Below are 22878 nucleotides of genomic sequence, written 5' to 3'. Positions count from 1 at the left end.
TTGTAATTTCTACCGTATTAATGAATTTCAATACAAATAAGTCTCTATTTTTGCAGATTATCAAAGTTTCCGTGTCGTGTTGCGCCATCTTATATGCTTTTAGTGAATAAATATGCATTCTAGACTTATTATTAAAAAAAAATTTTCTTAAACTCTCTATCAAATTATGTAAACTTGCTTCTTCATATTGCGCCAAATAGAAAAAAAGCAGAGAAACTGCGCACTCAACAGTAAATTATTCATAGCGTGAAATGAGTTAATTGCACACGATCAATAAAGATATGGATTTATAAAAATAGTGTGCTTTCAATCGAAGTTTTCCTAGTCAGTGAAAAGCCAACTCTTGACAAGTTCTGAGGTGCATTTCTGCGACTAAACTTGAGTAAAACCATGAAGAAATCCCAGCAATTAGAGATGTTGAACCGTGAAAAGGCGATAATTGAGTTTGAAATGTCAGCAGCGACTCTCAACATCTTTTCTGGTCCTTGGAAGAATAGAATTGTGATTGCAGTGGAAATCATTATGTTAATTTTAACGATGAGCTCAATTCTCTTACACACAATTAACACAATTTCTCATGATTTGAGCATGAATTTATTTTACACACTTATGGCTGTTTCGGGTTTCCTTCAAATATTTCTTAAACTCGGTTTTGCTTACTTCGATCGTGAGAGTTTCTTGCAACTCCTCAATTGGATTGAATCACTCTACGAAGAAGAAGAATCTGATCCTCATCTCAAGCTCCTCATGGAAAAACATCTAACATGGACAATCACCACCTGGAAAGTACTTAATAAGTATTGCAAACATTTGCCTAACTGAAGAGATACTGAAATGCTTTTTTCTTTAGATGGTGCATGATTTTGTATTTCACGACGGGACTAATTGTGAGTGTTAGTTTGCAACCTGACAGTGATGTTGGTCTTGTAATGGAAATTCCCTTTCCTAATCCTCATAATGACATTCATATATATCTTGCTTATATTGTGCAAATTATTTCGTTTCCCGCAAACGCTGTTCTTATGAGTAAATGTGATATGATGATAGTTCTTGTTGGTCTTCACATTATCGCGGCTCTCAATATTCTCAATGATTTTATGACAATTCAGAAACATAACATCAATGAAAATCCGGCATATCATAAAGTCATCGTTAAGCAGCATTGTGATATTATAAAAAATATCAATTTGCTTAATTTTGCCATTGATAAAATATGTTTCGCTTTAATCATATCTTGTACATCAATATTAATATTGGCCTTTGTTTATATTCGTAATGATGCGACACAGATTTCTGCTTACTTTGTTGGCTTTCGTGTGTCACTGCAAATGTTCTCGTTCTGTCTTTTTGGTGAATTTATCAAAATCAAAACTGAGCAATTGTCTGTGAATTTGTACTTGAGCAATTGGTATGATTTGAGTGTGAAAGATCAGAAGATCTTCTTGATCATCCTCGGAATGACTCAGAGACAATATGGATTGAAAGCAGGCAGAATGTATGACGCAAATATGTTTACATTCATAAAGGTTTGCACGATTGACATTTCCCTCAGTTTCATCAATCTAACTAATATAATGTTTAATGTTTCAGATAATGAAAATTGCTGCCTCATATTGCACTATTTTGTATGCTATTAGTGAGTAAAGTGAGTAAAAAAAGCACTGAAGATGTGAAAAAACACAAAAGTTTATTAATTCTTGATATATTTGAATGTTAAATTGTGCAATCATGAGAATTACTAAAAGTGTAGAGAATATTACAAAATAAAGACATTTTCAGCGTGCCATAATTGTCATGCAGTTGCTGGAAAGTTGTGCAGAATCTTTAATGACTCCTTTTTCCCATCAAAATCTCCACCAGATTGCAATTTCCACTCCTTTTGCATAACTTTTCTTCTCGTCCGACAGATAAATTTCCAGCCAAAGATAGTGCGAACAATGGGATGAAATTAAAACTAAAAATCTCATTTAATTCCCACAATCGCAGTTTTATCATCTCTTCGTGGGGCGATACAAAAGAAAAACTTTCTCCAACCATAATTTCTGCAGAACAAGTTATGCGATGAAGAGGAACTCCGTGGCGAAAATCCACTTAGGATGTAATTAAACTTGTGGGTTTTTCTTATTTTCACAATTTTAATGTCCCAACCATTAGTGGCTGTGATTGGGATTTTAAGGGGTGGAAGCTGGAGATGGATTGCCCCATGCGAGGGAGGCAAATAATCCAATTAGTGTGAAAAATATCACGAATGGGAAGCAATTCTTTATTCCTTTCGCGGTGGGGAAAATTAATAGACTATTTCATTCCAATTGTTGAGGAATTACACGAGAGGTGAATGAATGGGAATTAGACACGCGACAGTGCGACAAGTTAAGTCCTCAAGACGAATTCACTGCGCGATTACTCCAAATGATCAATCTTTGATTGCGGGAAGAAAGTGCGACATTTCTTCTGAATTCCTTCTGAATTTCTGCCATCAGAGCACAGTTGATTTGACGTGAAATTGGGAGTAAAAGGTCCTCGAATCTCGATTGCTCATGAGTTGCAGGTCAAATTGGTGAATTGCCCAAAAGTCACCCTCTTAATTGATCCCAGTGAAGTGACTCAGAGACAATTAGCCACACTCTCTGTCTGCCTCTCGGCAAATTTATCGTTCTGCTGTCCAGAATCACGTTCCTCCTGATGCCAAGAATTGCATTCTCGACCCACCAAATGCAACTTAGGGGTTGAAACACACCCTCGCAGTTTAGCGATCCGACAAATATTATTGCTGATCAAAGTGGCGATTACCGAGCTGCGTCTCGAATTTCTATATGAATCCCAGTGGGTGGTTTGCAGGTCTTTGGCATTCTGCAGCCCCGACATTGCGTGGCAATTCCGGGACTCTAATTGCTGTCTAAGATTCCCCTGAGCAGTCACGAAGGGTGGAGGGACTAATGATGGCCCAAAATACCGAGGGAGATGTCCTAATTGGCCGCCACTGCCTCAACTGCAATTTTCAGTGTCTGCCATGGGATAAAAACCTGATCGTCTTTCCCGAATGTCTTCATGTGGAAAATCCCTCGAATGAGAGGCGCAAGAGTGGGAGGGAAAAAGAGGGTGGTTGACACGTGAAAAAATATCTTGGACACTTTGTGAGGAAGGAAAAAGAAAATTAAAGGTTCTCAAATATTTGAGCTCAAGGGGGAGTTTTTACACTTTGCCGCCACCCAGAGTTGAATTGGCGCGATTGAGAGTGAAAAAGTAAGAATTTTCTTCATAACGATATAACGAATATAATATAATGATATAATGAATATCATAACGTCTGGAGCAATTCTCAGTCACACAAGAAGTGTTAAATGTGTGTTACACCATTTTTCATCGGTTGAATGTGTCAAAATCAGAGTGACAGATTTTAATCTGAAAATATCTTGCAAAAATGGATCAATCTGCAATTGTGGCTCTAATTTTCAAGCATAAACATGAATTATGTTTGCAATAAATTCTTTTTATCGTGAATTTACAAAATATTTACTTGAATTTTAATCATTTAGGCAATTTTACCATTTTTTCTTCTCTTACACATTGTGGTGGCGTTTAAAACTCTAAAACATTGTCTCAGCGAGAATAGCACGGACTGTTTTTCCTTATTCACGTCGAATGTTTAACTTTACATGTTTGAAGGCTAACATGTCTGTGTGTGACTCAGAATTGCTCCAAAAATCGCCATTATTAGCCGTGTAATTGACTGTTTTAATCTGCTATAACACATCTTTAACATTCCTCAGTTTTAGTGGGAATCGATACGAACGTTTATGAATTGGTCGTTATTGTGTTTATTACGGCGTTGGAAACTCGGTCAAAAGCTACGTCGTATTTTCGCTGAGTGCACTTTCCGCGCATCCGCATCTTAATCTGCACTGTGTGCAACTCTCATCTTCGCCCCTCCTTTGGAGTACATATATTTTATGGCACGCTGTCTTGCACTTCCGTTAATTCACGCGCCCACACCACGCACGATTGCGACGCCGTAGATATAAATTCATGGAATCACTGATGAAAATATAGAGTGACATAAAATACCGAAACACAGTCACAAATTGTCGCTATAATGGTTGGCAAAAAGGGGAAAGCGACTGCCTCGCCAGCCCCCCAACTGTGTGCGGTGTGCTGCACTGTCACAGCTGGGGGTGCCCGACACCACCCTCTCGTGTGTGGGTGGTGTCGTCACACCCCATGGCACAGTCGCGCGTCAAAGGAAGAAATCAGGAAATCGAAGCGTGTGTAAATGCACGGCGATAAAAGTGAATTACTTTTTCAGATGGAAGATTTGCCACCGATAATAAAAGTTACCATGCCTATGTTTTTTTTTCTTCTTCTCTCCCTCGGCTTCTCTTGGCTTTTCCATCTGCGCGGCTCAATGGGAAAATTACGGGTCGCAGATGTGGGCATGTTTTTGGAGGTGATTGAATGGCGGCGGAATTGTGTTTGGCGGTGACTTTACTAATTTTCCCCACACCACATCGCCAAATCACACCTCTGATGATTTCTTTTCCATTTGCCGCCCCTTCTGCGAATTGCGAGGGGATGAATATGTGTTTTGGGCGGAAAATAAATACAGAGATGTCATAAATTCAGGCGGTTTTACTGGCTGATTACCAACGGACAAGCGAAGAAATTGCAGAAAACTTCTATTTATCTTCAAAATGATTGACATTTCTTTTGTGCTAATGCCAAGAGACATCAGAAACAGGCACTTTCTTTACTTATTTATCACCCAAATTTCTCTTTTAAGCTTGACAATTGGAATTCAAAAGCTTTGAAGCAAGAACAACAGCGTTACATTCATGTTATCATTATGAACCTTTGGTCCCTCGATATGTTGTGTGCATCTTCCCCTCGATTGCATATAAATCATCGTGCGGACTTACCGGAAAAGCCCATCAGCATCCATCGTGTCCCTCACGAGGGTTGATTCGATTGCTGGGCATTGCGGTGGCCATTCGAGACGGAAGTGAATTCCTGTGGGAATCCTAAGATGATGGCCTAATCTGACAGGCATACATAAGCGCGTTATGCGTTGGCGAACGTCCGGAAGAAGAGCTCCTTCCGCCCACAACAATACATCCCCCCAAGTTAATGAAGAAATACATCGGAGATTTGCCCGAAAGCGGATTATTTGCCAAATCAACCAACGATAGGGAAGATATGAATGATATTTTTGGCTGAATGGCGGAAAAACCGCGAATAAGGATTACAAGAGTGATTCATGTAATTACTGGTGGTCTCATTGTCATCACCCAAAAGACAAGCTTTACATTCGCGACAAGACTCAGTTGTGATGGGGATTAATGGTTAATTTCAATTTGAGGGCAAATTTGGGAAAATTACAAGGGAATTGTCGGGAGTGAATTTATTTGGGTTGCTTTTTGCGTGGGGGAAAGTGAAAGAATGCCATGTTGAATTTCCACCCCAAACCAGAAAATCTTCATTACAATTTGGAGGCCACTTAAAATGTAGATTGACTTCTCGAATTTTATTAAATTTTCCCATTTCACCTTCTATTCCGCCTTTCGCAATTTTCTATCCCAAAAAACCCCGAGCACGAAGGGCGAATGACATCGCGATACACCCACACCACATCGACAGGGACTCCATTAAGGGTTGAAGATATGCTCAACTCTCGTTGTCGCCCCGCGAATTTACATTCAAAATAAGTAATTGTCTCCATTTTACAATTATTCGCCCCGTCGAATCGCATATTTTGCGGATTCTTTATTGTCAAACACAGAAGCACGCGCGGAAGTCGAAATGGTTTTGTACAAAGGGGAATTGCGAGTGGCATTGAGAACAACTGACACTCTTCCACTGCAAACAACACCCCCAAAGACACCCTGCAAAGCGTGGAGGGGATGAGAAGCTTCTGGAAATTGTGGAAATTTAAAAATTTTCACTTCTGTCGTCAAATGTCCAATAAAATCAATAAAATCTACAACTTCATTAACAAAGCATGATCTTGGAAATATGTCAACGCCATTATCTACTTTATTAACCTTCCTTTTCGCTTTGATGTTCAGCTAATTAAACCTAATTACTACCTTCTTTGCCGCAAAACACACACTTCATATTAGCACAATGAGAGAAGAAACCCAGTTTTACAACAAGTTTTCAGTTCGAAATCAACCCTTAAACTGTGCGGAACGATTTTCAATCAACTTTAAAAGTATAAAGAAATGAAGTTGACCAAGCAAAAGGAGATGTTCAATCGTGAAAAATCTGTGGTTGATTTCCAAATCTCCACAATAACGATCAACGTCTTTTCCGGACCACTAAAACATCGTCTTTGGATTGGAATCATCTTCTCCGTTAATGTTCTTGGGCTTATCTTAATAAGTGTGCGCCTTTGCAACACGTTCTCAATGCAATTGAACTTGAATATCGTTACGACGGTTATACTGCTTTTTGGTTTTGTACAAATCTTGTCGAAATTCTTCTCTGGATTCTCGGAACGTCAACGTTTCTTCGAACTGTTGGAATGGATTGAGTCGCTTTTCAACGAACAGGAAACTGATCCTGAACTTCAATTCATTCTGGAAAAACATTTGGTGAAATCGCTCAAGATTTGGAAACTTTTGACCAAGTAAGAAATCCGATAAGAAATTTTCTTGAATCTTTTTCTTGATGTTTTTATATTTTAATTTTCAGGTGGGGAATAAGGTTTTTTCTCCTGAGTACTATAATATTTTCTGCTGCGGTGAGACCGAACAGCGAAATGGGTTTGTTCATGCAAATTCCATTTCTGGAGACCGAAAACACACTTTCTGCAGAACTAACTTACATTATCCAAATCATTAATTCTGTATTTGCTGCTTTTACTGTAGTAACAATTGATTTGAGTGTTCTTTTCATTGGACTTCAAGTCATGGCAGCTCTAGACGTTCTTAACGATTACATGGAACTCATAGACAAGAAGGCGAAAGACGAGGACGAAGACAGACGCGATTTCTTGAAAATTATTATTTTGCGTCACAACGAAATGATCAAGAATGTTTGCTTGTTTAACGAAGCCATTGAAAAAGTGTCATTTATTGAATTCTCAACTGGAATCTTGCTTCTGATATTCAGTTTTGCCTTCACGCGACAGAAAAGTGAACATATTTCAGGATATATGCTGTGCTTCGGTTTATTGCTGAATATATTTATTTTCTGTTTCTTCAGTGAAATCATCAAATCGAAAATTGAGAGACTTTCGGCGACTCTCTATCAAACTTATTGGTACGAATTGAGCCTGAAGGACCAGAAAACGTTCCTTCTGATCCTCGCGATGTCGCAAAGAGAGTACAATTTGAGGGCCGCTGGAATGTACGACGTTAACTTGAATGCCTTCGTTCAGATCGTCAAGTTGGCGTGCTCTTATTGCGCCATTCTTTACATATTTTTGGACGAATAAGCAATTTATTGCAAAAGTCTCGGAGAAAATGCGACTTTTTGTCAAGCTTTTAGTGGCTTTTAGTAGTTAAGAATATTTCACTCAGCTCTGTGACACATAAAGTCTTATTTCGTCATCCCTTAGGAGGATGAGAAAGTCACAAGTGTTTGAGCTCAAGTGCAATTTTAGCTGCAAGGTCAGAAGCAAAGCTGCAATTGTGAGAAATCAAGCACATGTTCGCACCTTCGCGGCTTTTCTGCGTGTCCATGGCAACTTCTTTGTAAACTGAAAATGCACTTCGACGGGTGAAGAGAAAACTGTGAAATACATTTAGCGTGAATTTCACTGCGAAACTTGCTGAATTTTAACACAAACAGCCGCCAATGGCTTAAAAAATGTAAATTATTGCCCTAAAATAATTAATTTGTGAAAATTTCGCTTGATTTTATCGGAATTTTGACCGAAATTTGGCAAAGTTACTATCCAAAAGTTAATTTTACATAGATTTCGAGTACATTTTATCTAAAAAGGAGGAGAAACAGAGATCGGTGCTCAATTGTCCGGTCTGTGGATGATTTGAACTGATCTCCGCCTGAACCGAACAGCTATTAAGTTTGGGGACGGCGTAAAACCCTCTCCCATTTCATGTATTGGATGGGGATGAATAAATAATAATAATAATGTAAATCCCAGCTATATAATAAGTAATTGTCTCTATCTTACAAGTATTCACCCCGTCGAATCACATATTTTGCGAATTTTCTTTATTGTGAAGCATAGAAGCACGCGCGGAAGTCGAAATGGTTTTGTACAAAGGGGAATTGCGAGTGGCATTGAGAACAACTGACACTCTTCCACTGCAAACAACACCCCCAAAGACACCCTGCAACGCGTGGAGGGGAAGAGAAGCTTCTGGAAATTTAAAAATTATGCACTTTTGACGTCAAATGTCCAATAAAATCAATAAAATCTACAACTTCATTAACAAAACATGATCTTTGATATATGTCAACGCCATTATATACTATAATATCCTTCTCAATTTCCTTTTCGCTTTGATGTTCAGATAATTGAACCTTATTACCGCCTTTTTCCCGCAAAACATACTTCATATCAGCACAATGGGAGAAGAAATACATTTTTACAACAAGTTTTCAGTTCGAAATCAACCTTTAAACTGTGCGGAACGATTTTCAATCAACTTTTAAAGTACAAAAATGAAGTCGACCAAGCAAAAGGAGATGTTCAATCGTGAAAAATCAGTGGTTGATTTCCAAATCTCCACAATAACGATCAACGTCTTTTCCGGACCATTAAAACATCGTCTTTGGATTGGAATATTCTTCTTCGTTGCTGTTCTTGGATCCATCTTAACAAGCCTTCGCTTTCTCAACTCATTCTCAATGGAATTGAACATGAATATTATCACGACGATTATGTTTCTTTCTGGCTTCCTACAGATCATTACGAAATTGTTCTCTGGTTTTTCGGAGCGTCAATATTTCTTCGAACTGCTGGAATGGATTGAGTCGCTTTTCAACGAACAAGAAACTGATCCTGAACTTCAATTCATTCTGGAAAAGCATTTGGTGAAATCGCTCAAGATTTGGAAGTTTCTGACCAAGTAAGAAATCCGAGAAGAAATTTTCTTAACTCTTTTCTTGATGTTCTTACAAAATTTTCAGGTGGGGAATTATAATCATTACCCTAACTGCATTATTATTTTCTGCTGTGATGAGACCGAACAGCGAAATGGGTTTGTTCATGCAAATTCCATTTCTCGATCCTAAAAACACTCTTTCTGCAGAACTAACTTACATTCTGCAAATCATAATTCTTGCATTTTGCGGTTTTAGTATGGCAACAATTGATTTGAGTGTTCTTTTCATCGGACTTCAAGTCATGGCAGCTCTCAACGTCCTTAACGATTACATGGAACTCATCGACAAGAAGACGAAAGATAAGGATGAAGAAAAGGCTGAAGACAGACGCGATTTCTTGAAAGTTATTATTTTGCGTCACAACGAAATGATCAGGAATGTTTGCTTGTTTAACGAAGCCATTGAAAAAGTGTCATTTGTGGAATTCTCAACTGGCATTTTGCTACTGATATTCGGTTTTGCCTTCACTCGACAGAAAAACGATAATATTCCAGCATATATTCTGTGCTTCACTGTGCTCATGAAAATATTTATGCTCTGTTTCTTCAGTGAAATCATCAAAACGAAAATTGAGAGACTTTCGGAGACTCTCTATCAAACTTATTGGTACGAATTGAGCCTGAAGGACCAGAAAACGTTCCTTCTGATCCTCGCGATGTCGCAAAGAGAGCACAATTTGAGGGCCGCTGGAATGTACGACGTTAACTTGAATGCCTTCGTTCAGATCGTCAAGTTGGCTTGCTCTTATTGCGCCATTCTTTACATATTTCTGAACGAATAAGCAATTTATTGCAAAAGTCTCGGAGAAAATGCGACTTTTTGTCAAGCTTTTAGTAGTTAAGAATATTTCACTCAGCTCTGTGACACGTAAAGTCTTATTTCGTCATCCCTTAAGTGGATGAGAAAGTCGCAAGTGTTTGAGCTAAAGTGCAATTTTAGCTACAAGGTCAGAAGCAAAGTACAATTGTGAGAAATCAAGCACATGTTCGCACCTTCGCGGCTTTTCTGCGTGTCCATGGAAACTTCTTTGTAAACTGAAAATACACATTTAATGCTCGTACTTTCAGGATATTTTCCTGGTGGACATTTTAGGGAAAGGAATGAATCCTCTTGACCGATAATTTGTGCCCTTTGCTTTGCAGTCATGGAGAAGATTAATTAGAGCATAAAAATATCCATTTTATCACTCTATTTAGCTTATAAATATTGTAAAGTTTTCTTCAGTGTTTTTCACACATTGTTAATTACAGGGAAAGCTTTGATGCATATGTAATTTGACACTTTATTTCATACATTTGTGTCTGAAGCAACAATTATAAAATCAGTACAATTTCAACCACAGAAACATTCGAACGCTGTTCAACGTAATTTTGCGAGAAAAATGAAGATTTCCAAGCAATTGGAGTTGTTTATTCGTGAAAAATCAGTGATAGACTTTCAAGTATCGGCGGCAACTTGCAATATTTCATCCGGACCGTTAAGAAATCGACTTATAATTGCATATCAAATGATTACGTGTTCAATTGCTTTTGCTTTTGTGATTTTACACTTTGTGGAAGAGTTGCCAAAAGGTCTAAATTTGAATTTTATCCTCACCATTATGATCCTTGTCGGTCTTATGCAAATATTATCGAAACTCTTCTTCGGTTCACTGGAGCGAAAGAGTTTTCTGGAAATCTACGAATGGATTGCGTCCCTTTATCAAGAAAGAGAAGAAGAAGACGAAGATGAAGCTGATTCTGACCTCAAACTGATAATGGAACAGACATTAATGCTGACATTCAAAATTTGGAAGATATTAAAGAAGTACAGTGAATTTATACAAATTTAAGATCACAATTTAAAGTGTCTTTTAAACTTCCAGATGGGTTTTAATTACCTTTACTGCAAGTGCATTTGCAACCGTGATTAGTATGAAACCAAACACTAAAATGGGATTAATAATGAAAGTGCCTTTTTTAAATTTAAACGATGAACAGAGAGAATTATCCTTGGAAATAACATATTATGGCCAAATTCTACTCATACCACCTGTTAGTTTGTTTGTAATCTTTATTGATTTTGGTCTTATCTTCATTTTTTTCCATCTTATCGCTGCAATTGATATTCTCAATAACTACATAAAAGTTCACAGTGATAAAATGCAGGATAATCATGATTTTGTGAAAGTAATTTTGAAATATCACTGTGATATTATAAGAATTATGTATTTATTGAACAAAATCATACACAAAATATCTTTTATCCAGATTTTCACGTGTTCAATTTTATTGGTGAATATTTTTACATTTATAAGAACGGAAAAGCTCGAAATCACCGCATATATATTATGTATTTGTGTAATGGCACAAACTCTGGTTTTCTGTTTGTTTGGTGAATTTATCAAGATCAAAACTGATCAGCTATCGATAAATCTGTACTTGAGCAATTGGTATGAGTTGAACTTGAAGACGCAGAAGACATTCCTGCTAATCCTCAGGATGACCCAAAGGCGATATGGTTTGAGAGCAGCAGGAATGTACGATATCAATATCTATTTGTTCCTAAATGTGTGTATCAATCGCTAATTGCACAATTTCCATGATTCCTCTTAAAGAATCCTCTTTTACTTCTTCCAGATTGTCAAATTGTCCATCACTTACTGCGCTATTGTGTATAGTTTGAGCGAGTAAACTCAATTCAGCAAGGATTAAGCGGAAAATTCTCTACCATTTGAAAGGGATAATTTTGCCCTTTGAAGCATCCACTCAACAATTTAACACCCCCAACTCCGCTTCACTCCCCCACGTGTGCCATTGCAAGGCTCAAATCCACTTCAAAGGCAACATCATTTTCACATTCCAATTATTTCCCGCAGCCAAAGCGTCGCCTTTGTGTCACATTGCAGAAGTTTTGGCATTTCAAATTGCTTTTATCACGATTTTTACGCATCCTTCGCTGGCTTTTGGATGTCCAGCAAAAGTATTTTAATTGACGTTTTGGCGGTCAAAAGGTCGGAGAAGGAATTTTATAACATTGTCATTGTGACAAGCATGAAAAGACACAATCAGAAGGCGGAAAGAGTTCAACTAAATAAAATGTATAGCTTAATATTATTGTAATATGTATAATGATGTTTGCTTGATCAACAATAAAGATCACATCACAAAAGACGTACTTGTTAAAAAGATCATTCTTCCTCTGGTGTTAATTCAAAAAACCATTCAAATATTCTCAATAGAAAAGGCAAATAAGCTCCAATCTATCCAAGGGGGAGATAATATGGCCAAAAGTGGTGTACAGATCATTAGATGTTTTAGGAAGTGGAATTATTGCAATTTATGCAATATTTGGTTCACAGCTTTGATTTTCTGTTGATTATTTTACTCACAGACATTAATTTTTATCCAAGTTCTAATTTTGACATATTTTTCTAGGTTATGTTACTGATTTAAGACTAAAAAACAGCTTAGAGTCGAAATAATTACGCCTAAATTCAAAATATATCCACCGTTTCTTTTTATTCAATGAAAATCGTGATTTTAGAAGCTGAAGTGTTAAGAAACAATAATAAAGTCAAACATAACCTCAATGTTTAACTTCACAACACCAAATTTTGAGCCAGAAAGATACCAATTAGGAGTTGATGTCGAAAAATGTAATTAAAAGCAGAGATTCATCAAATATTCTATTAAAATCAATGCTAAAAACTGTTATTTACGTTTAAATTAGATTTCGGTTAGATTTCAGTTAGTTTTTGGTTAGATTTCAGTCATTAGTGAATTTTAGTCTTGTCATAAACAATCCACGACGTTTGAAGTCCTGGGAAGTGTTAAGGATTCCCCTTGAATCTATCACAACAAGCTTATTGGCCTTTTCCACTGCTAATCTTTACTTGGCGGGAAAATTCACTACCAAAAAATATCATTTTGTTCGAAAATATTGATCGTAACCTCTTTGTAATCTTTTTGTCGGCGAAAAATCATGAATATTTTATGCATCTATTAAACTGATTCACAGGTGCAAAATGTCTCACACTTTCCTTCTATTCTCGGTGTTTAATTACAAGGAACGGATTTAACCCAATTCACCAACTAACAAATGAAATGAAATGTTTTGCGAAATCATCAGTTAATTTCAAGTAGTTGAATTGATTGATTGACTTTAAAATGACGAAGCATTTGGAGTTATTCAAACGGGAAAGCTCACTGATTAATTTTCAAAAATCCTTATTGAGCTTTTCTACGTCAATTGCGTTGAAAATGCATGAAATCAATTGTTCAATATCCCACACTTTTCATCTATTCTCGGTGTTTAATTACAGAGAACAGTTTCACGCTTTTCCATTGGTGAAAACTGCGACATATTTTCCCAACTTAACACTCGACATTCCTTTCAAATGGTCAGTTTGGTGCAAGAATTTCGATTGATCGGATATTTTACTTCACAATGTCGAATCGTTTGGAGTTATTCAAGAAGGAAAGTTCACTGATTAATCTTCAAATGTCTTTCTTAACATCAAATTTGCTCTCTAATTCACGTAGAGACAGATTTTATTTGATTTTTTCTAATGTATTCACTTTTCTATTAATGTTTTCGGTTTTTGCACACGTAATAATAACATTTAATGGTGAATTTAATATGAATTTGCTGATTTCTATTGTCACTGTAATTGCAATATTACAATATTTTTTGAAAATTATTTGTGGATTTCACCATCGTGAGAAGCTTATCAGTTTGTTAAGAGACATTGAAGAACTTTACGCAGAAAATTCAGACGACGATCTCAATCCAATTGTGGAAAAGTTCCTCGTGAATTCGTTGAAAACATGGAAATTCTGTTCTTTGTACGTGAATATTATACAATTTTTGCAATTAAATCAATTATTTATGTTCAAACAATCAATTTTTCTTACATTACAGACTGATTTTTCGCATCTTTATGGCCATATGCATAATTATCTACATTCAGTTCAGGATCAATCCCGAAATTGGACTTTTCATATACATTCCTTTCCTATCAGAACATGATGTTGTCGGAAAAGAAATTTCACATCTTATCCAATTAATAAGTTTGAAAATAATTGCAATAAGTACAATATTGGCTGATTTCGGAATTGCTTATCTTAGTATTCATCTAATGGCCGAATTGAGCATCTTAGACGAATATAACAAATTATCCGTTGATAAAATCAAAACTAAATCAGAATTTTTCAAAACAATTATAGAGAAACACTGCAAAGTTATAAAACACATCAATATCTACAACGAGGCTCTCAATGAAATGTCATTGATTCAATTCTTCAGCAGCACATGTATTTTGCTGTTCATGTTCGTGTACGCAAGAAAGGAAAACGACAAAATCGCAACATACATTATGCTTCCTTGCGTTCTTGTGCAAATTTTTGCTCTTTGCTTTTTTGGGGAGCTCATGAAGGTGAAAATGGATAAACTGTCAATTAACTTGTATCAAACGAATTGGTATGAACTGAGCCTTAAGGAACAGAAAGTATTTCTTCTCATCCTCGCAATGATGCAAAGACAGTATGGATTGAAGGCGGCAGGAATGTACAATGTTAATATCTATGCCTTAATTACAATTCTAAAAGTTGCAGTCTCTTATTGTGCTATTTTGTACACTTTTAGCATTTAGAACTCAAATTCATGCTGTAATAAGTAAAATACCCAAATATTGTATGTCACAAGGGGGAGATAATACAGTCAGAAGTGGTGTACAACTCAGCGAAACTCTTTTGAAGTGGAAGTGTTCAAAAATCTTCTTAGAAACAATCACAAGAATCATTTTATAGGTTATGTATCGAATCAAGGATAGATTTGATAGACAATTCACATTCTAGCACATCAATTATTATCTTCAAGCCACAAGAATTAAGCAATTCTGACATTTTTATGCAAAGAAACACTGTAAACTTGCGTTAAGATGCAACATAACCTCAAAAATAGTAATCTAGACTTGGAAAATGTTGCCTTTGAAAACCTTCTGCACGATTTTGACGTTGAATCAGCAATTTTGAGATGATTTTGTGATCTGGAAAGCTTCGAAATGCAAACTTGAAATATCTCTTAGTGATATTTTGAGGTTATGGTCGAAAAAGATGCCCAGAAAGAGCGGATTTTGGTGGATTCTACAAAAATATCGAATGGAAACTTAAGAAATTCATTATAATTTAGAAGTTAATTGACAAATTTCAAGTTTTTGAAGTGTTCAGTGTAAATATCTCCCCCTTTGTATGTCATAAGCAGTAAATAAAATGTTTCTTGCACTCCAACAGATGATATTTTATTCGTCCTTCGCTGGATTACCAGGAACTCTCTTAAGAACCTTTGAAATTGCCAATTAAATTAGTTGCTTTTTAGTAATCCTTTATAGTCCTTTGGATGAGACTTTGAATTGGAGTGTCTTGAATATTTTATCAGGTGTGAAAGGCACTCAAAGTGAATATATTAGGAAAATTCATCGTGTCCGCAGCTTTTTTCCTCCTTCAGCGCGTCTTTTCGCTAATTGACGTCAGAGAGTTCATCTCTTGAATAACCAAAATGAGAAATTATACATTCCACGAAGACTCTCGTCAAATAATTACTCGAAGGTTCGCGTCAATCAGAACTTCTCGCATCAAAAAGAATTCATGAATATCACAATTTATGTGTGAGAATCTCCAGTGATTTCGATAGCAATGTTTGGTGAAAATGGTGTGAAATCCAACACGCAGATTCCGTTTTCGCACATTTAACACCCCATTGCAGCGTGTCCATGTGTGCAACTTCCCACAATCCACTTTATTGCTCTTCCTGGCCGCGTTGGAGCGGAAGGGCGCTCAGTAAGACGGAAACCTACATCACTTTTACATCAATTGTTCCAAAGTCTATTCGGATTACGGAACAGATTTCCACACTCGCGCCGTCCAAGCATTCTGGCAAAGCTGCTTCACAGTGAAAAATAGGGATTTTCCGACCAATTCCAAGTAAAGAATGATTCATTTTGCAGCTAAATTCACGGAGCTTAAGTCATTATTTCCTTGCAATTTTCTAATTCAACTCATCCTCAAAGATTTAAAGAGAATTTCATGCGATATTGTCGAATTTCCGGCAAATGATATGAATTTCACTCCAACGTCTTTAATATTTTCCAACCGAATTCCTCTTCCAATCCTGGGTCTTACACATCCCACAATCTCTTTGTTGCTCCTTCATCACACACACATTGGCCGGAGGTGATGTAATCTCTCATGGGTATTATTGGAAAAATCGAGAAAGAAAAGCATTTGGAGTTTATAGAGCGGAAAGAGAAGCGCGTGGGAACGAAATGTTATAAAATTAATTATGTGTTTAGTACTTGCAAGTCCCTGAGCTTTTCCATTTCACTGCCCGTGCGCCTCTGAGGCCGGGGAAATTGCCTCGTCCTGGGCAAGGGGGAGATAATATGCTCTTAATTTGTACACCACTTCCAGCACTTCAGATTTCAAGACTGTTTCCACAACAAATTCCTAAACTATAATAAAGATCTTAAAGGTTCCATGAAAAAATCCACTTGAAACCGATTTTTTCAGCATCTCATCTGACCATAACCTCAAAAATATCACTAAGAAATCTTTAAAGACTTCAATTGGAAGCTGTCAAGATGATAAAATCATTTTCTCAACTCAAAATCACTGATTTAATGTGAAAATCGTGCAGAAAGTAGTTTAAATAAACATTTTCCTAAATCTACAATTCTCTTTTTGAGGTTATGTTCGATCTCAACACATTTTGCAGTGTTTAGCCATGTTTATCGCATGAAAATGACTAATTCTGCCGAAGATTAGCAGTCTAAGCGACTTTAGCGTGAGAATTTTAATGCTAAAATGCAAAATATTCACTAAATTCATCCGTAATTCGTGACATAACCTAGAAAACGATTATTTCCTTGCGCAATTCGAAGGAAATCCAAGGAATCCGGAAGATTAGTCAGTAAAAGAAGTATACAGGAAAGGAAGATTGTAAGTTTTTCAACACTTCCACTTCTCAAGTACTTCTGCTGAGCTGTGCACCACTTCTGACTGAACTATCTCCCCCTTGGTCCTGGTCGCGCTTCCGCAGGCAACGCCGAATGGGAGGAAAAAATAATTTTTATTGGTCATAATATTGGGTCATAAAAATTCTCTTTCTCTCTCTCTCTCGCTCACACTCGCTGCCTTATCCACGCATCCTGGGCGCTCATTTAAATGCACATAATTCAATTTTTAACCCTAAAATGTGCCTCCATCGGGGGAAGATGGCGGGAAATTTGCAAATAAAACATGTTGCCTCGGTGCGGTCGTAAAGAAGCAACGCCGAGGGCCATTTAGTGGTAAAGAAACAAGAAGTTTCTTGCACAATTTTAACCCCTTAAACACAATAAAATCTATTTATGATCATTGAAATTTATTAGCACAAATCCACTGAGTCTCTCTTGCATGGAAAATTTTCCTCATCTTTTGCAGTTATTGTGGAAAAATTAACATACAAACTTTGCCCATTTACAGAATATTGCGCCACATTTGCAAGATAGTTTTGCAAAAGCTTTCGGCTGTGCTCAAAGTCATCGGACGTGCTGGGATGAATACTTAAAAAGTCCTGAAAAAGGTGTTTATTCTCATTTGCGTCTCCCAAAGCCGGAGAATTGCACATAATACTGGCAAACTTGCTCTCTGAATGTCGTCAATAAATTCCACTGGGCGAACGAAGAAACTCCTTCGGTTACATGAGAATCACCTAATTTGTTTTACTCTAATTTACTACGCGCCTCGAAGATGCAAATGTGCAATTTTAGACCCAACTTCCAACCTTCTGTTTAACTATTTTCACACAACTAATGGCCTGAGAGGCTTTTTCACCATGATATTCAATGTGATATTCCTCGATGTGAATAATTTAGATATGTTTAAGCGTTTTGCTCAGGAAAATGAGAGCAATTTATCAAGGAACTAGCAAAGCCTCTGCTATAGTTCTTATTATTATTGTATTTTTGAGTACTTTTGTGTGCTATAATTACTACAATTCTGGGTTCTATGGCAAGGTTTGGAACACTTTAATGCTAGAGGGTATGAAAAACGCAATTAGAACCATTTTCCTGCCATACATCAATCAGAAATTACCGATTTTCTGGACATTATAATAAGAAATTGGCTAAAAATCACACTTTCTAAAGAGCAAAATGGTACAAAAGCGTTCAAAAGGAAGCTAAAATAATACGAAAAGCAATTTTTTGAGTCAAAATCAATGCACATTTAGAGTGTAAATGTTTTCTAGATATTCAATGCGCTTATCTAAGCTAGTTTTATGATTATATTGTGGATTCAAAGCAATCTAAGCAGTGTCTTAACATAATTTTCGCTGTCTTTTGGCGCACATTTCTCTGTATTTTGCAATATCTCGACCCCGAATTGAGATATTACCATGATCTCAACGCCATTTAAAAGATAATAAAATTCTAATCATCTTTTGTCTTAGGGTAAATGTCTCTAAAATTGAAAGAAATATCGAATTTTCAGCACCAAAAGGAAAGTGGGCCTCTACTACTGAAAATCACTACTGTAATTCAGTGATTTATTTAAGTTTTTAAACTTTCCTTCCACTTGTTAAATTCCTGACCTCATTAGGAAAGGTGAGAACATCTCAAGGAAGCTTAAAATTCAATCGACTCTCTTCTCTGCTCTTCATCATTTCCTCCATTCTTGCCAGGTCGTCTTCGAGACACTCTCGACGCTTGTCTATTTGCAGGAAATTAGCACGAGAAGACGGATTTAGGCAAGGGTCTCAGGCACGAGAGGCTCAAGTGAGAAATTCTCGGCAACAGTTTCACTAATTAAATCCAATTAATGATTCAGGAAAGACTTTGAAGTCATCACACAGCTTCATTGTTGTAAATTCTCTCGTCTCTATTCTGGCGTGAGAAAAATAAATTATGTTTGCTCTGCCATCGCTATTTGGCGAATGATTAGATGCCAAAGTACACGCACCCTCGCTAAATATATAATATTCAGCATTAATGACAAGACAAGGAGTGCGATGCCGTGTTTGTCCACGGGTGCGCAATATACAGCGTCGGCACGTGAATTGTAGAAGTGTTTTCTAATTAAAATTCAATATTGTTTGCCCTCACTTTCTCAGCACAATTGATTCCTCGCCGTGTTCTCCCCGCGATGGACGCGAAGGGTGGAATAACTGGTGTGGACAATTACATTTAAACGGCAATGAATTCACATGTTTAAGCGCTGAATGGGGAGTTTTTTTTCTCGTGCACAGGCAGCGGAAATGAGGGCGAGGAAATCAATTAAAATTGTCAACACTTGCAGAGAATGAGTGCGGAACCATCTGCTGTTTGCCCAACTACAATTATCCATTCGACAAGTGAATTGGACTGCAGAGAGGCTCACTTTCACCCTTCTTATCCACCACATATACAAGGGAAGAATCCAGGGTTTCCGGCCAATTTTCATAAATTCAACTCGGAGTTGCTTAAAGATCACTTTTCTGGTTACTTCTCGTAAAGAGAATCACATGTGCAGAATGTTATCAGTACAATAAAGCCGCAGATTTGCTTCTTAACATATTTTTCTAGGTTATGTTACTTATAATGAAGTCATCAGCAAATTGCTTAATTTGCAATATGTAGTAATCTTAGCACTATAAGAGGTGATGATACGAGCTATCCGATCGGCCGAAGTGTGCCAGAGTGTGAGCTCGGTAAGCTTCGCGCTTTTTGTGAGTCGGATCCTCGGACAGTTGTCCGACGAATTCCGACCGGAGCGGGTGTTTAACCGGACGGATAGTTTTGTAAGAGATGCGCCTCTTACAACGCGGGAAATTGCCATATAAATGTAGGCCGTTTGCTTACATTTAATCAGAAGTGGGATCTTTGCCCTAAATGTCCGCAATTTAAGGGAAAAGATCGCGAAAAGGGCGCAGAAAGTATTGCGCAATAAGTGACGCGTGTGTCGCGAGTGTTTGTGTAAGTGAGCATGCCGGGAAGGAGCTTTTCTCGGGCGTTCTCTGCCAAGTCATCGAGGGAAGATGCCTTGGGGATTCCACTCTGATGGCCAGGAAGTCGGCAACATGAGGAACCTGGACGTGAGCATCCGGAGTGGACGACATGTTGTCTGGAGATCGAGAGAAGAAAAATGGAGTCTCCATACAAGAGTGTGTGAAGAGCGGCTTCGATCACTTACACAGACGACCACGAAAGCTAAGTAAAATGCGCGAGCCGCTTCTCGCTCCTGTGGGAGGGGAAAGTGTGTCGCGCAGAGCGCCCTGTGTATGTGCGAATGTGTGTGTGAGTGGAGAGCTCTCATTTGGGGTGGCGTGATTTGCATTTTCATTGTGTTGAATTGCTAACTGCCCTCTCTTGCAGCATATGCATTGCGTGCATACAATTGACAGATTCTCCTTCGCAGCCATTTTGGTGACGCAATACTCTCTGTGAAGAAGTGAAATTTTCATGTCCGCATAAAAGTTGATTAAACCATTATTCCTTGTTGTAATTTGCCTTGATTTAAGCAGGATATTTGCCCATTTGATTGTAGGTATCACGTGAAGGGCAGAGAAGGCGAATGGTGCCGGGTTTAATCATGATTTTTCGTGTCCCACAGAGAGGCTGCAAAGGAGGAAGCTGTCGAGTTTGTTGAGCGGTGTTTTTCGGTGAATTTCACCCAGAGATTTCGACGATTGACAAATCTCCTGTGTTGTCGAACCATCGAGGCTTTGCGAAGATGTCCAGTCGATTGTGGTATCGCGATTTGTCAATTAGGGAGGACAGAGAGAATCCTGAAGAGAGTGACGACTCAAGTGACGCAAGTGAATCTGTCGTGATGAGGTCATCGAGTCCGCGATTGACCGTCGAGGAGATCGAAGCTCTGATTCCCGCATTCGAGCCAGGAAAGGAAGGATCGCTTTTGGCCAGTGAGTGGCTGCGGAAAGTTGACAATGTCGCAGCATTGTATGGCCTGAAACCTCAGCGCATGCTTCTCACTGCAATCATCCGTCTCCAGGGCTCAGCTAAAGTCTGGTATGAAGGGAATGAAGTGAACATCAGGGATTACAAGCATTTTAAGGTGGAGTTGACGAAGAACTTCCCTCAAAAGTTGACTGCTGCGGATGTTCACAAAGTGCTCACGGGAAGGAAGAGAAGGAGCGATGAATCTGTGGAGACGTACTTCCATGACGTGGTCAAGCAGGCCAGGCGTATAAAACTCGATGATGCCTCAATTCGGGATTATCTGATCAACGGTGTGTCGGATGTCCTGACGCGCGGGCTGCTCGCAGCTGCTCCACAAGGCCCTCTCACAGATTTCTTGGTGTACATGAAGAAAGTGGAGACGAACACCAAGATGAAGGAGACGGAAGTGCAGCCGCAGTCTACGGATGATGATTGTTCTGATGCGAGTTCCGATTCCTCATCCAAGAAACAGTGTGGAGCGGATGATGGTGCACAAGAGACATCTGAAGTCCAGGGAGAATGTTCCAGGCATTCGAGTGTCAACAGTGCCACTTCACTCCAGGGAAAGACGAAGAAGGACAAGGAATCTAAGAACTCAGGGCAATCTAAGCGAGTCTGCTTTGCTTGTGGATCAAAGGAGCACCTCATTCGGAGCTGTCCCAAGATGAAGGGTCTGCGAGTGGCTGGTGGTGATGATCTTGGTGGAAACTCTTCCCAGCAGAAGTGAGTTCAGGGAAATCGTGTGCGATTTAAGGTGTAATCAATCGCAAGAATGTGAAATAAAGTTGAATTCCGCTGAACTGGTTGTGCTGAAGAGTTGGTGTCACGGGATTTGTGTGGGTCACTACTTGTCAATAAAGGAGTTTGTTGATGACGAGTGGACTGTGATGCCGATCTGAGGAAGCCATGGAGAATGAGCAATCATTTCTGGTTCTCGAGAGGCAATTGAATCTGAGGTGGCGCGTAAATTGTGTATGCGGGAATTGCTCCACGATTGATCGCGCAAAGCTGTGCTGCGATCAGAGCTGAACATTTCCTGTGGAAACTTACACAAGTTGAGCACCTGCGGGAATAATTGGTCTAACAGGAACGTGTTTGCGTACACTAGTACTGGATTAGAAATTATTCTTGTGGATCCTGGTGCGAATGTCTCACTTGCGAGGATTGACGCTCTAACAGGGAAGTGTTTGCGTACACGATCACTGGATTAGAGGTCGTTCTTGAGGATTCTAGTGAGAAGTGCTTCACCGGCGGGATTGACACTATCAGTAAGTGTTGTATCACTTGAGCTGGAGTAGTGGATCATCCTGAGGATACTGGTGGAAAGCAGACACATGCGGGAGGAAACTGTCTATCAGCAGAGTGTCAGGAGTGATGCTCGTGCTGGAGTAGAAGTTTATCCTGGGTCTTGTGTGCGTGGAGCGTGGTACGAGTGATAGTATCGCGTCACGTGAGTGAATAAAGAGCGTTCGAAGATTCTGGTGAAGTATCATCCATCGGGTTGATATTTTCAGAGTATCGGATTAGCTCGCTGGTGATAGTTATTGCATTACGGAGCCGTAGGGGTTGCGGGTGTCTGACTCTTGACCTGTGGCAAGGGTCGCCACAGCATCAGTATGGCCGAATGTAGTAATCTTAGCACTATAAGAGGTGATGATACGAGCTATCCGATCGGCCGAAGTGTGCCAGAGTGTGAGCTCGGTAAGCTTCGCGCTTTTTGTGAGTCGGATCCTCGGACAGTTGTCCGACGAATTCCGACCGGAGCGGGTGTTTAACCGGACGGATAGTTTTGTAAGAGATGCGCCTCTTACAACGCGGGAAATTGCCATATAAATGTAGGCCGTTTGCTTACA

At 38.5% G+C, this 22878-nt stretch overlaps 3 protein-coding genes and 1 long non-coding RNA gene across 4 annotated transcripts; all 4 read left to right on the top strand.

Annotated features, from left to right (window-relative positions):
• Window positions 1-761: 761 nt before the first annotated feature.
• Window positions 762-1646, top strand: LOC132263962 (uncharacterized). Its single transcript, XR_009468519.1, has 3 exons — window positions 762-797; window positions 851-887; window positions 1591-1646. It is a non-coding gene; the product is annotated as an uncharacterized LOC132263962 (long non-coding RNA).
• Window positions 1647-9268: 7622 nt separating this feature from the next.
• LOC132263961 (odorant receptor 33c-like) lies at window positions 9269-9853 on the top strand. The gene has a single exon (XM_059763984.1). The coding sequence runs from the start codon at window positions 9269-9271 to the stop codon at window positions 9851-9853; it is 585 nt and encodes a 194-aa protein (XP_059619967.1).
• A 1561-nt stretch (window positions 9854-11414) lies between these two features.
• LOC132263960 (odorant receptor 33c-like) lies at window positions 11415-16006 on the top strand. Its single transcript, XM_059763982.1, has 3 exons — window positions 11415-11590; window positions 14182-14619; window positions 15817-16006. The coding sequence occupies exons 1-3, from the start codon at window positions 11415-11417 to the stop codon at window positions 16004-16006; spliced, it is 804 nt and encodes a 267-aa protein (XP_059619965.1).
• Window positions 16007-19717: 3711 nt separating this feature from the next.
• On the top strand, window positions 19718-22847 carry LOC132263959 (uncharacterized). The gene is made up of 2 exons (XM_059763981.1): window positions 19718-20608; window positions 20679-22847. The coding sequence occupies exon 2, from the start codon at window positions 20799-20801 to the stop codon at window positions 21750-21752; it is 954 nt and encodes a 317-aa protein (XP_059619964.1). The 5' UTR covers window positions 19718-20608; window positions 20679-20798; the 3' UTR covers window positions 21753-22847.
• Window positions 22848-22878: the final 31 nt, after the last annotated feature.

Source organism: Phlebotomus argentipes, unplaced genomic scaffold, assembly GCF_947086385.1.
Source record: "Phlebotomus argentipes unplaced genomic scaffold, Phlebotomus argentipes genome assembly contig_69, whole genome shotgun sequence".
NCBI lineage: Eukaryota > Metazoa > Arthropoda > Insecta > Diptera > Psychodidae > Phlebotomus > Phlebotomus argentipes.
The sequence above is the reverse complement of the archived record's forward strand: the minus strand, read 5'-3'. Positions and strand labels throughout refer to the sequence as shown.